Consider the following 14167-nt stretch of genomic DNA (forward strand, 5'->3'; position numbering starts at 1 on the left):
ATATCCACACTAAAGCACTTGCAAGAATCAAGTTCACGGAGATGCGCGAGTTACTTGGAGTTGAAGACCTTACTAATCCGAATCAGAAATTAGGGGGGTGAATGTTGGATTAATTTCTATTCCAGGTCACAAGTCGGTGAACCGGGCCTAAGAGGTTTTAACAAGTCGGTTAAAGTCTAAGGGGTATTATGAAACATTCCATATGCTTGGTGGCCAAGTTCACCTTGTTGGCCAAGTTGACCTTGTTGCCCAAGTTCACCTTGGTGGCCAAGTTGAGTGGTGACCACATATTATGCTTGGTGACCAAGTTGGGTTACTAGTATAAATAGATGTACAAAGTTAGTGTTAGATACAACACAACAAAAAACACAACAATCGCCACCATCACTACCAAAGTTACTGTAATCAGTTTTTTGAGTTATATTTTCTGGTTATAATATAAGTCGGTTATTTATTAGTTGTGCGTTAATTATCGTTTATCATTCTTGAGAATCTGTATAGTATAATACTAAATCATATTTTATATTTATTAAACCAAAATACTCATTCAACTTTCATATAGTTTGACTTGCAACATTAATCTCAATAACCTAAAAATGTAGGAGCAAGAAGAAATGAAGGTTCCAAACTACCGGGCAAAAATTTCCTAGCGAATAGATAACAAATTGAAGAAGGTTCTCCGTTATAAACACAGTTTTGAACATGAAGCTTCCTCATGAACTCTTCGGTTATATCTGACTTCCCAAACATTGCAGGGTGTGGTCCGCCTCTAGACTAGTCAACCCGAGTTAAACTCCGGTTTGCTATCAAACCAGGAGCTTGAATGGTCAACAGGGTCGGGTAATAATGCTCTTCCACATAACAAGCTGGCCTGCAAAATGCTTCAAATTTGGGATAATAAGTCGTATCAAAGACGATAACCAATGCAAGATTCCGGTCAACTTCAAACCATTGGGACCCTTTCCTCCATTGTGAGATGCTGACTTCAGGTAACATGTTGTGGTTGTAGCGGCCTCTACCAACGGGCCCTGGGTTATCAAAGGCTCCCATGAAACTGTGTTTGGAGTTGGTAATGTAATGATAGGTTATATTGAAGTTGTAAAGTGGAATGCATGATTCAGATACGAGAACGAAGTATTCGTTACTGATATCAAGTAGGGCGTTCGCAAGTAGTCATCTCTCAGCATCACACATACTCATTCGACCCCATTGAGCTACCTGCAGGGTCATATCCAGTTAAAACGGGTTAAAAATAGTCAATATGCATACATAACAATGTGATCAATGATATGTGAATCAAAATTATAGATGAAAACGAGTCAAATAATCTTAATATTGAAGTGGTTATGCACATATATAACAATGTGATCAGCTGTATGCGAATCAACATTAAACTGTAAATGAAAACATGACAAATCAGCTTAATAATGAAGTGGTTATGCATATATAACAATGTGATTAACTATATCTGAATCGATATCAAGGGTGCTAAACAGGTCGGGTTCACGGACTGACGGGTCCTACCTAACATAAACCTGAAAATTGTGTCAGAAAAATGTACCCAAACACGTCACGAATATTCACGGGTTGATACGAACACAACCATTTAACCCGAGTTTTGTTTATATTTATGCTTTTTGTCTTAATACTATAAAATTACAATTTTACAACCAAAAATGCAAATGTATATAAAACAATTAATTATAAAATCATATTGTCAATTTCTTTTAAAGTTTTCATTTTTGACATTAAATAACCAATCAATTTAACTTATAACATAAAACACTTTCAAAGACACAAAGTATAAAACAAATGGGGTAAGCGGGTCAACCGCCGAACTCTTGATAATCAAACCCCGAAAATTTCATGTTAGGTACGTTTCGTGCCAGAAATTCACACCCCTAATAATCAAAACAGGAAGCAAATAAGGTACCTGACTCGGGATTTGCCTCCCGTAAAACACCGATTCTGGTGAAAACTTAGCCTCATATGAAGGAAGTGAGTGAATGTAAACTGAATATAAGCCAACATGTCCCTTGAAGAACCTTTCCCATAAAGGAGCGAATGGCAACGGGCCTTTAGTCAAGAACATAAAAGCAATCTTTGGGACTCTTGTAAATGGATAATTCTTTAACTTTGGCACAAAAGAAGCCCTCCAAAACAAGTCTTCATCACTCATTGTATGCAACAGGTATGAAGGAGGCTTGATCCAATCATCAAGATTTGTGCTTGATTGTTGTTGTTGAACACATGGTTGTAAAAGTGGAACTGATGAAGCTAATGTGGTTGTAACATCGGTTTTTCGAATCATGTATATGATAAATAAACAGATTGTAAAACATAAGACCAGAAACAGGAAGAGTAGTTGAATCAGTCTTTGTGGTAAAACCCTTGATTGGTTTGGCTTGTTGACAGTTATGGCAGTTGGGTCTTTACCTTCCTCCATTTATGATCAATTTGATAATGCAAAAAAACCAGAATTTGCTTGTGGATTATAGCTTGCAGCCTGAAATGATATAATAATTTCAAGAAATTCATTATAAAGATTCAGTAAGGAATTAACCTTTCATAATATGGAGATGTTGACTTTAGTCAAGTCAACCTAAATATCAAGACCATTGATGAGACACCATAAACCAAGTAAATAGGAATCTTGAAGAGTACTCAAATAACAATAAAAATGAAGAATTTTTAGTAAATCACCATCAAATAACAAGTGATTGGAATCCAAATTTCCTCTTGATAACTGCAAAAAATCAGAATTTGCTCCTTGTGGGTATGTTGAAATATACAACATTTAAAAAAATATATCAAAGTTTCTGTTAATTCCAAAAAGAAGCATAAAAATGAAGACATTTTAGATAGAAAGAAACCCACGATCAAAGCCGGAGATTACAGCCCAAATTTTTAAAAAGAAACTTGAAAATATTGAATAAACTGAAATGGGTTTAAATTTCTGCAGAATCTTGGAAACTTTAATCATACAATAAAAAAAAGACAAAAGAATGAAAACGAAAGCTTTATAATAATTTATAAGAATAAAAAAATGCAATACTGATACATTCGAAGTTCATAAGAAAGAACATACCATAATGACGGATGAAAGTTGTTTAATTAATGGAGTTGTGACTCATAAACAGAAGAAAGAAAAGTACAGGAATCCAAACATGTGGGGAGATATCTAGAAAGGAATGTCTGTCTGTCACCATCCGAGGTTTCAAGAATTTTACACATGTCCGCCACCCACATGTGACTCTTGAGGCAGTTTCTCTAAGTTTAATCCCTTTTAGGTAAGGCGGTTTATGATTCGTGCCCTCGGGGAGGTCACGAGACTGCAAGGAACACCACCATGTGTCCCTTGGGTCTAACAAAAAACGCTGGGGTCAGGGTCACTATATTGATTCAAAAAGACAACGAAGAAGAAGAAGAAGAAGAAGAAGAAGAAGAAGAAAAAGACTAAAATCGGAGTAAATCGAGGTTGAGTGGCTTGGGCTTTGGGGTGAGCGGGAACACCACCCTACCTTCTTCGACTGAATGGATGAATGGGTAAGACTTTATTGTATTTAAAGATGGTGACCAATAATTTATGGTATTTGTAGAGCCTACCTCGGAATCGGGCTTAAGGTGGCCCATAAACAAAGCAAATGTGAATAAGATTGGAGGAAGCCCAAAGCAGGAGGCCCATGTAAATTATAAAGGTAAGGATAAGAGACCAGGTCAACAAGGAAGAGTAAGAAAGGAGGGAAATGCTTTCTCCAAGGCACTATCCTTCTGATCCAGGGGGAGGCTCGAGAGAGATATGTCTCATCGTACCAGTCAAATGTATAAGAGAGAGAAACATAAAGGATGAAGACCAAAGTAGAAACCGGAGAATTGTAACCAAAAAATAGTATATGAGAAACTCTTTCATGTAATGGCAAGAACATGGAATCCCTTTATATAGGGATAAGGGTTTACTAGGATCTACGTGTAAAGAGGCAGAATTATAATTGAATAACATTCATCTTCATCACCATTCTCCTTGAGATACAACCTGAATCCTCCTAATCACAACACACACTTCACTTATATTAGCTCCATATTTCATACTACTATTGGGAACACATGTATTCCAGTCATTCGATAGAGCGAACTTCAAACTCGTATCAATATTATCGTCGATTTAGCTAGGATTCCAACATTGGTGTCATCCGTGAGACCTTAAGCTCCGGCAAAAGTTTAACATGGTTAAGTCAATGTTCAATCTACTTATTATAAGTATAAATAAAAATAAATTAACTTAGTCGGGATTTAAGTCTTTTTGGTTAACTAAAATTAGTCATGAAAGAGATTAGTGAATAAAGTCACTAATACAAACTAGAGAAACATTAATTAGTCATCGAGCCATCCAGAATTACTAAAATTAATAAATGAATAAAGTCAATGTAAGGCCCCGTTACTGGTACCTCACATTTGGACGTTGGATTTACTCATCAACATAGTTCTAATCATCAGAGTTAATAAAAACATTCGCGGAATATAAAAACTTTCATAAAACATTTCACAACAATCCAAAACTTGTCTTAAACGAACAACTTGTCTTTCAAAAACTAAGTAAACAAAACATAACACGACTTGAGTCTTCCGATGCCAGCCACTTATTCAATGCCACGTGTCCCTCTCAAGCGAGCTGCCTCATCCTACTCACCTGCGTGCATACTAAAAGTCAGCTACGCTGAGTGAGTTCTAGTTAATCACATATCATATAATGCACACACTTACCTTCAATTATGCATCCGAAGATACATAATAATTACTTTACTAACTTACTTTCATTACAAAATTTCACACATACATTCATACTTTATTACTTTCATACTATATAAATACTGTCTTTTTCTATCTCGGATATATTTAGGGTCTGATCCATTGCTTTTCTATCTCAGATATTATTAGGTTCTGATCCCTCTTTCATTTGTCTATCTCATATATTATTAAGGTTTGATCCCTTTCTTATCTATCTCAGATATTATTAGGGTCTGATCCCTCTTTCCTTTGTCTATCTCAGATATTATTAGGGTCTGATCCCTTTTTACTTATCTATCTCGGATGTTATTAGGGTCTGGTCCCTTTCTTCTCTATCTCAGATATTATTAGGGTCTGATGCCTCTTTCTTCATCTTCGTGCATACTGTCTTTACATACCCATAACATGCATATACTTTATTTAATCGTTCATACATATTCATACGTTGTACATATATCTATCATACACATTTAACTATCATATACATACCTCCCTTGTTAACACGTGCAATATCCGAAGATCGTTCACGTATCGACAAGGTTTCTCTATCATACATATTTAATAATCATATACATACCTCCCTTGTGAACACGTGCAATATCCGAAGATCGTTCACGTATCGACAAGCTTTCATTCACATTTAAGATATACATACATAACATATAAATCATACATGGCATACACTTACCATTTAAGGTAAGTGTATTAACTATCACATCGAGTATGCACACAGCCCCGAAAACATAACAAGGAAATGGGGCTAGAAACTCACCTGATCTCGGTTGCGTCTTCTGCTAATGGTTATTCCTCTCTTGAGCTGTGCGCGACTAACTCTTTAATAGTTGAGATGTTAGACACTACTTTAGCCATTCTCATTGCTACTTAATTAATCTTACACGTCTAAGCTGGTTTTACTTCATTGAATCATTACCAGTTAATTAATCGTTACTTGCTAACCTTTAAAGGTAACTTTCACCATTTATCAAAGTCTAAGGGCTATTATGTATTTATATCATTCTTTTCTAAGTCTAGGGACCACTTCTGTAATTCTACCAATCTTCTAGTTCGTTATCCAGCCCTTAACGAATGGGGTTCTTAACGAATGAACTCATTCATTATAACAAACTGACTATTATAACGAACTGGTCTTTAACGAATGGAACCCTTAATGAACTGTGGGTTCATTCGTCAGTTCCCCCTTAACGAACTGGATTTATTTCGTCATTCATTCCTTAACGAATTAACATAACGAAATGAGATTAGTTCGTTAAGCTTCTGTTAACGAATCAATTTAACGAATTGCCTCTAGTTTGTTATCTCTGCTTAACGAAAGGTCATAACGAATTACTTGCTAATCATTATGTCTCCATTAACGAACTAAGGTTGGTTCGTTACGTTCCCGCTAACGAACTAGGTTTAGGTCAGAACATTCCCTGACAAGATCTAAACCTCGTACCACATTCTCCGGCGCCGCCATTGCCGGAATAACGGGATCTCGCCGGAAAAGCGAGATCTCGCTTGTTTCACCACCATTTTACATTCGTTATCAACCCAGCATCAAGACTCAACCCCTTTTCTAGCATAAAGCTTGAGCCTTAATGGCTAAAACGTTCAAAACTAGATCTAGGGTTTATTTTAAACGAGTCGTTCTTAACCATGAGGATGTTAAGTCCATTTTAATCTTCAAGTTTGCAACTTTAATATTTGTCTAGACCGATCTATCATCCTACCAATTTTCATGTAAATCCGTTCATGAAAAGTAAACATTTTTAACAAAAGCGTACCTTTGAGGTTTTTGTATGAAATCACTCGAGATGCTCAAAACCATATCAAACGAACCCCGATTTGAGTGATTCAAGCAGCCACGGAACCGTCTCGTCCCGATCTACAAACCCATCAGCTCACCTTCACCTGAAACCGCCGCTACAGTCGCCGGAACAGCTGAACAGTTGCCGGAATCTTCACTTTTGAGCTGCTGTGGTTTTACTGATAAAACCGGAATTCCCGACCTCTGATCGAAGATATTTTTGGTGGAAAACTTCATTTATATGTCATGAATACTCGGTTAAAATTTGAAACCGATCCGACGGCTAGATCTCCGGGAATCTTTGTGTCTTTGTGGGTGTTTTTCTCAAAAATGGGAATTGGGTTAAGTGTGTGTTTTGATGGTGTAGGCTATGGTGTAGTGATGTATGAAAATGGAAAGGATTACAGTTTTAAGGAGTATTTATACTCCCTTAAGCCCATGGACCTTAGGCCCCTCTTTCCTTTTTGGTCCATAATTAATTACATCTAATTAGCCTACTTATCCTTCCATCTTTATTATTTTATTTCTCTAAGTTATAGTAAACTTTTCCATCTTAAATAAATAATATATTAAATATTTATTCTTAGAAATTTCGGGATGTTACAGTCAAATCAAACCGTTGGTTCATTAAATCACTCCAAATCAAAACTAGAGAAACATTACACGAACAAATTAAACTCAATCACTCCCCTAGTAACCCTTATGGGCACCAAGGACTTCTACCCGGGCCACCATAAAAAAACACAGGATCAGCAACATAATCCACAATATATAAAATATCGTAGCAACGATACTCGTCTACATTAACATCAGTCCATTCGGGCATCATCAAAGGCCCATGGTTTTGCTCAACCCGCATGCGCGACATGGTCCCACAATTGTCAAAGATTGCCGGGGGAGTTTCACCATTGCCCATGGCCGTGGCCGTGTGGGGGTGTGTCTTGACCCTGGTGCTGTAGACCTCGCCACCCCACTTGACCTCCACCCCTTGGAACTTTAACAACTCAAAGAGCTCACTCGGCCAGTACCCTATGTTGATATAGTTGCCATATCGAACCCACCAGTTGTTTGTCTCTGGATCCTTGTAAATATGAACGGTGATTACGTAGGGTAAACCATAGGGCTTAGTTACCGGATATATGGCTGCACCAAGGGCTATCTTGTGGTTCACTTGAACGAACCCAGGACATGTGAGGTCAAAGCACCCTGTTGTCCTTGAACCATCAGCCTGCACATAATTGAAAACACATATTTAAACAACTTTTCTACCTTATAGCTAGGTTTAAAGGAAAAATGGAATGGATGAGAGTAAGAAGTTACTTAATTACCGTCCAATAAACATATAACCGAGTTTCATGATCGTTGTAAACGCTTGGATTTACCTATAAAAACATAAACCGTATATTTTTGTTAGGACCAAAAAAGAAAAACAACCTACTATAACATTATTCTAATCTAGTTACTACTACATTTAGAAAATATAATTGATTTGAAATTGAAAAGATATTATTATTGATAAAGGATAGTTACAATATATATCAATTACGGAAGCGAAATTAAAGGAAGAGTTACAAAGTAATAAATACAATAATTGACTATTATCAATCTTCTTCAATAATAGAGTCACAAGTTATGGCATGATCTTAGCTTGATTATTAATTCAAAATAATTGAATTAATAATATCATTCTTTAGTGTTAATATGCCCCCCGCAAGATTGACGGTCTTGTAGTGAGTCCAATCTTGGACATGAGAAAATGAAATCTTGAACGTGGAGTTGGTTTTGTGAGAACGTCTGCTAACTGATCATCCTCGGCAATGTGTGTAACTCGAATGGAATGATCATGCACTTTTTCTCGAACGAAATAGAAGTCAAGTGCTAGATGTTTCATACGTGAATGAAAGACGGGGTTGACTGAATATTGTGTAGCACTTAAATTGTCACAAAAAATTGTGGGGATGGTGATAAAGGTGAAACCAAGCTCTTGTAATAGAGAGTTGACCCATAGTAGTTCAGTTGTTGTTGAAGCTACTGCACGAAACTCAGCTTTAGTCGATGACTGGGCTATGGTAGGTTGTCGCTTAGAGCTCCATGCGATTGGATTGGACCCAATATAAACAACATAACCTGTGGTGCTTCGATAATTGTCTTTGTCTCCTGCCCAATCTGCATCGGTAAAGGCGTGTAGTTGTAATGGAGACTTGTAACGTAGTAAGATATCTTTATTTATGGACCCATGAAGATACCGAAGTAGGCGTTTAAGAGCACTCCAATGAATAGTGGTAGGAGCATGCATAAACTGAGATAACTTATTAACCGTAAAGGCAACATCGGGACGTGTGAGGGAGAGGTATTGTAACGCACCAACAAAGATCCGGCATTCCGTTGGTGAGGGTATAGGTATGCCTCCATGTAAGGTGATAGGCTTGGAGCAAGTAATTGGTGTGGGAATCGGCTTACAATCACTCATATTGGCACGTTGTAGAATATCTTGGATGTATTTGGCTTGAGACAACAGTAGACCAGAGGAGTGTGGAATTACTTCCACACCAAGAAAGTAGGATAAGTTTCCTAGATCTTTTAATGAGAATTTATTGGCAAAGGAGGAGATGAGTGTGTTGATGATTTGAGAGTTGGGTTCTGTGATGATAATATCATCAACGTAAACAAGAAGATAAACGGGATAAGAGCCGGAGGAGCGTACAAACAAGGAAGGATCAGATATAGTTGGTTGAATACCGTTGAGAGTAAGATAAGATTTTAGTTCTTCATACCAAGCACGTGATGCTTGACGAAGATCATAGATGGCTTTGTTTAGCTTGCAAATGTGAGTCGGAAATGATGGGTTTACAAACCCGGGTGGTTGAGCCATGAATACATTTTCCGTTAGAGTGCCTTGTAAAAAGCGTTATTGATGTCAAGTTTACGAAGATTCCAATCATGTGACACGGCTAAGGAAAGGATGAGACGTAGGGTGGCGGGTTTGACAACCGGGCTAAAGGTTTCGGCATAGTCAATGCCCGGTCGTTGATGAAATCCTTTAGCTACGAGACGAACCTTTAGACGGTCAACGGAACCATCGGGTTTGTACTTCGTACGAAATACCCATTTAGATCCTACAAGATTGGAAGCTTGGTCGGATGGGACAAGAGTCCAAGTATTATTTTTAATCAACGCATCATATTCTTCGGACATTGAATTTCTCCAAAGAGGGTGTTTTAGAGCTTGTGTTATGGTTGAGGTTCATTGATTGCACCATTTATGGCTGTGTATAGCTGAAAATGAGGATAATGATACCGAGGATTTGGTTTCCGGATACGAGATTGGGGTTGTGGTTCGACGGTTGATATGGGGTCGAGATTATGTGAGTTGGTTGTTGAGTTTTGGTAATTATATTCGGTAGCAGGGGGTTGAGATATAATAGGTTGGCCTTGGGTGTTGGTTGGCAAAACGGAAGTGAGTGGGGTGTTGAGTGTGGATGGGTCATCTAATGGGCTGGGGGAAGCAGTGGGTATAGAAGTTGTAGATGGGCTGGAGGGAGCGTTAAAGGAGGTGTTTGGGCTAGGTGAAGGGTCTTGTGTGTTAGATGGGTTGGTCGTGATGTTTGGGCATGTAGGGGAGTGTAATGGAATGTGATCAGTAGTACGAGTTGCATTTTGAGAAGGGGTGTTGGTGGTGATAATTGGTATAATGAGAGAATGCCAATCATGAGCATTTGGTAGGGTAACGTGGGTACTTGTAAGTTCTTCAAATGGGAATTGGTTTTCAATAAAATTGACATGTCAAGAAGTATGTATTTTATTTGAAGTAGGATCAAGTGCATAATATGAGCTTTGAGAAGGAGAGTAGCCTACAAAAATACAAGGTTTAGATTTAGGGTGTAATTTATTGGGGGGGGGGGGGGGGGAATATGGTCGTAACCAAGGAAAACAAAGGCAACCAAAACTTCTTAATTTTTCATAATTTGGTTGTTTGTTAAATAATTTGTGATACGGTGAGGTGTTTTGGAGAGTAGGAGTAGGTAACCGATTAATGAGATAAGCGGTTGTGGTCATGGAAAAGGGCCAATAGTTCGTTGGCATTTTTGCATGAGTAAAAAGGGACAAGCCGGTTTCGACGATATGACGATGTCGACGTTCGGCATATCCGTTGTGTTCGGGTGTATGTGGGGGTGAAGTGAGGTGAGAGATACCATGAGACTGAAGGTGTGAGGAAAGTTTGATGTATTCGCCGCCATTATCGGAGAATAATTGCTTAATAGTTGTTTGGAAATAGTTCTCCACAAGTTTTTGAAAACGAATGAATGTGGATAAAGAATCGGATTTATTTTTGATCGGGTATAATCATATGTATTTTGTAAAGTGGTCTACAAATATTATATAATATTTATAGCCATCGGTTGAAGTAATTGGTGAGGACCAAACATCGGAAAATATTAATTGTAAAGGGGCGTTAGAAGATAAAGTGGATTTATAAAAGGGTAATTTGTGGCTCTTGTTTATGTGACAAGAATTACAAGTATTATTTGAGTGTGAAATGCAATCAACAGAAGAGGATAAAACCTTTAGAATGGTAGTATTTGGGTGACCCAATCTATGATGCCAAAACTTTGAAGAACTCTTTTGAATTGTGAATGTAGAGGGAGGGTGAAGAAATGTAGAGGTAAGCTTATAAATCCCATGGCTAGCTTGTCCTTTAAGGAGTAGGAGATTAGAACTTGGATTCTTGATAAGAAAGGTGCCTTGAAAAAATTGAATTAGAATATGATTATTATAACAAAGACGGGATATAAAAATAATATTTCTAGACATGTTGGGAACACAAAGAACGTGTTTGAGTATGAGAGTTGTGTTTTGTGTGTGTATGAGAAGTGAACCAATATGAGTGATTTTGAGAGACGAACCATCACCAATTATAATTTCCTCGGTGCCATCATATGGTGCTTGATTGGTCAGCATGTTTAAGTCATTTGTCACATGATGTGTAGCTCCACTATCCAGTAACCATTTTGTTGTGGGTTGAATTCGCATAGTTGTCATTTTGACTTGGGGTGTGGTTTTGGTAGTGGGGTTACGTATGAAGGGGGGAACGGTTATATGTGGCATTAATTTCTTGAAGACAGGACAATTGGTAAGGGTATGTCCTTTTGTATGACACCATTGGCATTTGCCAAGAAAGGGTCTTTTGGAGGAGATATTTGGTGAGGAATTGATGGTGGTATTGCTAACCTTTAGGGTTTCGTTACCGTTTGCCATAATGGATTATGGTGGCTTAGCGGCTGAAAACGGGAGGGTAGCGTGGAAGCAATTGACTGTAACAGAAGTATAGCACAACAGGATGTGTGTAGTGGCTGTGTTTGTGACTTGCAGGGCTTCAAAGATGATGACCTATTGGCAAGAGAAACAGCGGCTGTTTAATCGAGGCTCTGATACCATTTAGAAAATATAATTGATTTGAAATTGAAAAGATATTATTATTGATAAAGGATAGTTACAATATATATCAATTAGAGAAACGAAATTAAAGAAGGAGTTACAAAGTAATAAATACAATAATTGACTGTTATCAATCTTCTTCAATAATAGAGTCACAAGTTATGGCATGATTTTAGCTTGATTATTAATTCAAAATAATTGAATTAATAATATCATTCTTTAGTGTTAATACTACACGCCTACACGATATAAATGGTTAAAATAGGTAATTTATGACAACACCAATCAAAAAGCCATACTTCGGAATCCAATTAAAAGGCTAATATAACCCGATTGTACAAACGATTAGTGTAACTGTATGAAAGAAAGACTTACTGCCCATCCGGTTTCAACAAGTTCAAAATCGTAAGCACCACCATTCTTAACGACAACACGAGAGGTGCTATACTCGTCTTCCTTCTCAACGTAAGGAGTCCATACTTTCATGTCGACTTGAGCCCCAGAGTAACTGTATCCCTCTGTTATTACCTCAGACACCTACACATCATCACCAAATTAAATAATAAGTATATTAAAATATTATATCAAAACACATATTAAATTTCCTCCTTAACAAATGCTGATATATAAATCAATCTAGTCCTTCTTCATGCACTAAAGACAAAAAAAAACAACTAAACACTTTTGTTTGGTACCTAAGATTCTAATTAAGGGCATCAAATTTTGACTCCAGTATCACTAAAACATATTTATTGAAATTTAAAACATAGTACACACATATATGTAGGATAAAGATCAAATAATTAGAACTCCTTCGGGTAAGAACAGCTATCAACTAATCAAAGTCTTTTATATTTCTTGTACATATGTATGATGTGTCACTAATCATATCTTTATGTATTTGACATAATTTTGGGTGTAAAATAAAGCCATTGGACACGATATATTGTAATTAGCTAGTTGATGTAACCCAATCGTCGGTGCCATGGGGCATGAACACGGAGATTGAATTATGGCAACATGCATGGTAAGTAGTGTGAACAAGGATGAGTAGAGATAAGTAATGTTTTCACATCTAGGGAGAAGTTGATAAGTTGGTCTTTTGTAGAAAATTCATACGGAGTAATTCATTAGATCAGTAAAGGTGAAGGATAAAAATCAGTGTTCAGCAGTGATATTAGGATTTAGTTGTGGAAAAAGAACTATAATTATAACATTATTTTTGTTAATAATAAGTAAAAAATGGATAGTATGTAGGAGAAACACTAATGCAAAAAGAATTAATTTGAGAAAACAAAACAGAAATAACTAAATAAGACGTACTATAAGATTGACAAAAATAATAAATAAAAATGATAACCAATGGAAGTGAGTTAAAGTTTGATTACCAACCGAGTGATTCACCAGGGAGTTTGTGGTATTCTCCAATGTTGTATCTTGATACCTCGGTTCACTAGGTTTCTTTCTACCATAGGCATGACCATCATCATTTGTAAACTTCTTTCGAATTCGTCGTATAGGGATTGTTCCTTTAGGACAACTTCCACTTCTTTGCCATAATTGTGATGTTATCGTTATTGGAGCGTCTTTCTTTTTTGTACCATCGATGTTTTCTTTCGCCATAGTCTCATTGCTCTTCGAAACCTTGGTAGGTGCCATCTAATGAAAAGCCAGTGGTACATTAGTTAATGGAAGTACATAGTAGTTTTTCAATGTTTTGTGCTATAGGAATTGCAACTTTCTAGTATGTGTGCTGCTATATAAATTATTAATGTCCTCGCATGCATTATTTATTGAAAAAATTTTCAAAATAGGTATTTATGATTAGGTTTTTCAGATTTTAGGTGTCATTTTCAACATATTTCCAAAATAGGTATTATAAACTAGTTGTGACGAATAGTTTATGATTATTCACGAGTAGTTTGTATAACCAATTAAAACTTGCCACATGTCTATAAACTAACCGTAACGACCTGTTTCACTAATAATCTACTCGTAAAGATTAAATAAGTTTAAACCCTCGTAATCCGCGCCACACGAGTAAATAAGATATTCTTTAGTCGCGAGGAGCATATTATAAAACCTTAAGAGTAGCGAGTATTTTATCAAACTAACCACGACGATGAGTTTGATTACCAAA

General features: G+C 36.9%; 1 protein-coding gene and 1 pseudogene across 2 annotated transcripts; both read right to left on the bottom strand.

Moving 5' to 3' along the window:
* Positions 1-557: 557 nt before the first annotated feature.
* On the bottom strand, positions 558-2470 carry LOC143592750 (glycosyltransferase BC10-like; annotated as a pseudogene). The gene is made up of 2 exons (XR_013145976.1): positions 1934-2470; positions 558-1218 (listed from the first exon to the last, which is right to left on the bottom strand). The product of XR_013145976.1 is annotated as a glycosyltransferase BC10-like (transcript).
* A 9769-nt stretch (positions 2471-12239) lies between these two features.
* LOC143592749 (protein neprosin-like) lies at positions 12240-13686 on the bottom strand. The gene is made up of 3 exons (XM_077072593.1): positions 13432-13686; positions 12403-12564; positions 12240-12266 (listed from the first exon to the last, which is right to left on the bottom strand). Exons 1-3 carry the CDS (start codon positions 13684-13686, stop codon positions 12240-12242), a joined length of 444 nt encoding a protein of 147 aa, XP_076928708.1.
* Positions 13687-14167: the final 481 nt, after the last annotated feature.

This window comes from Bidens hawaiensis, unplaced genomic scaffold (assembly GCF_021521415.1).
Source record: "Bidens hawaiensis isolate Kalapana, Puna unplaced genomic scaffold, B.hawaiensis_p1.1 tig00041180_1, whole genome shotgun sequence".
NCBI classification, from domain to species: domain Eukaryota; kingdom Viridiplantae; phylum Streptophyta; class Magnoliopsida; order Asterales; family Asteraceae; genus Bidens; species Bidens hawaiensis.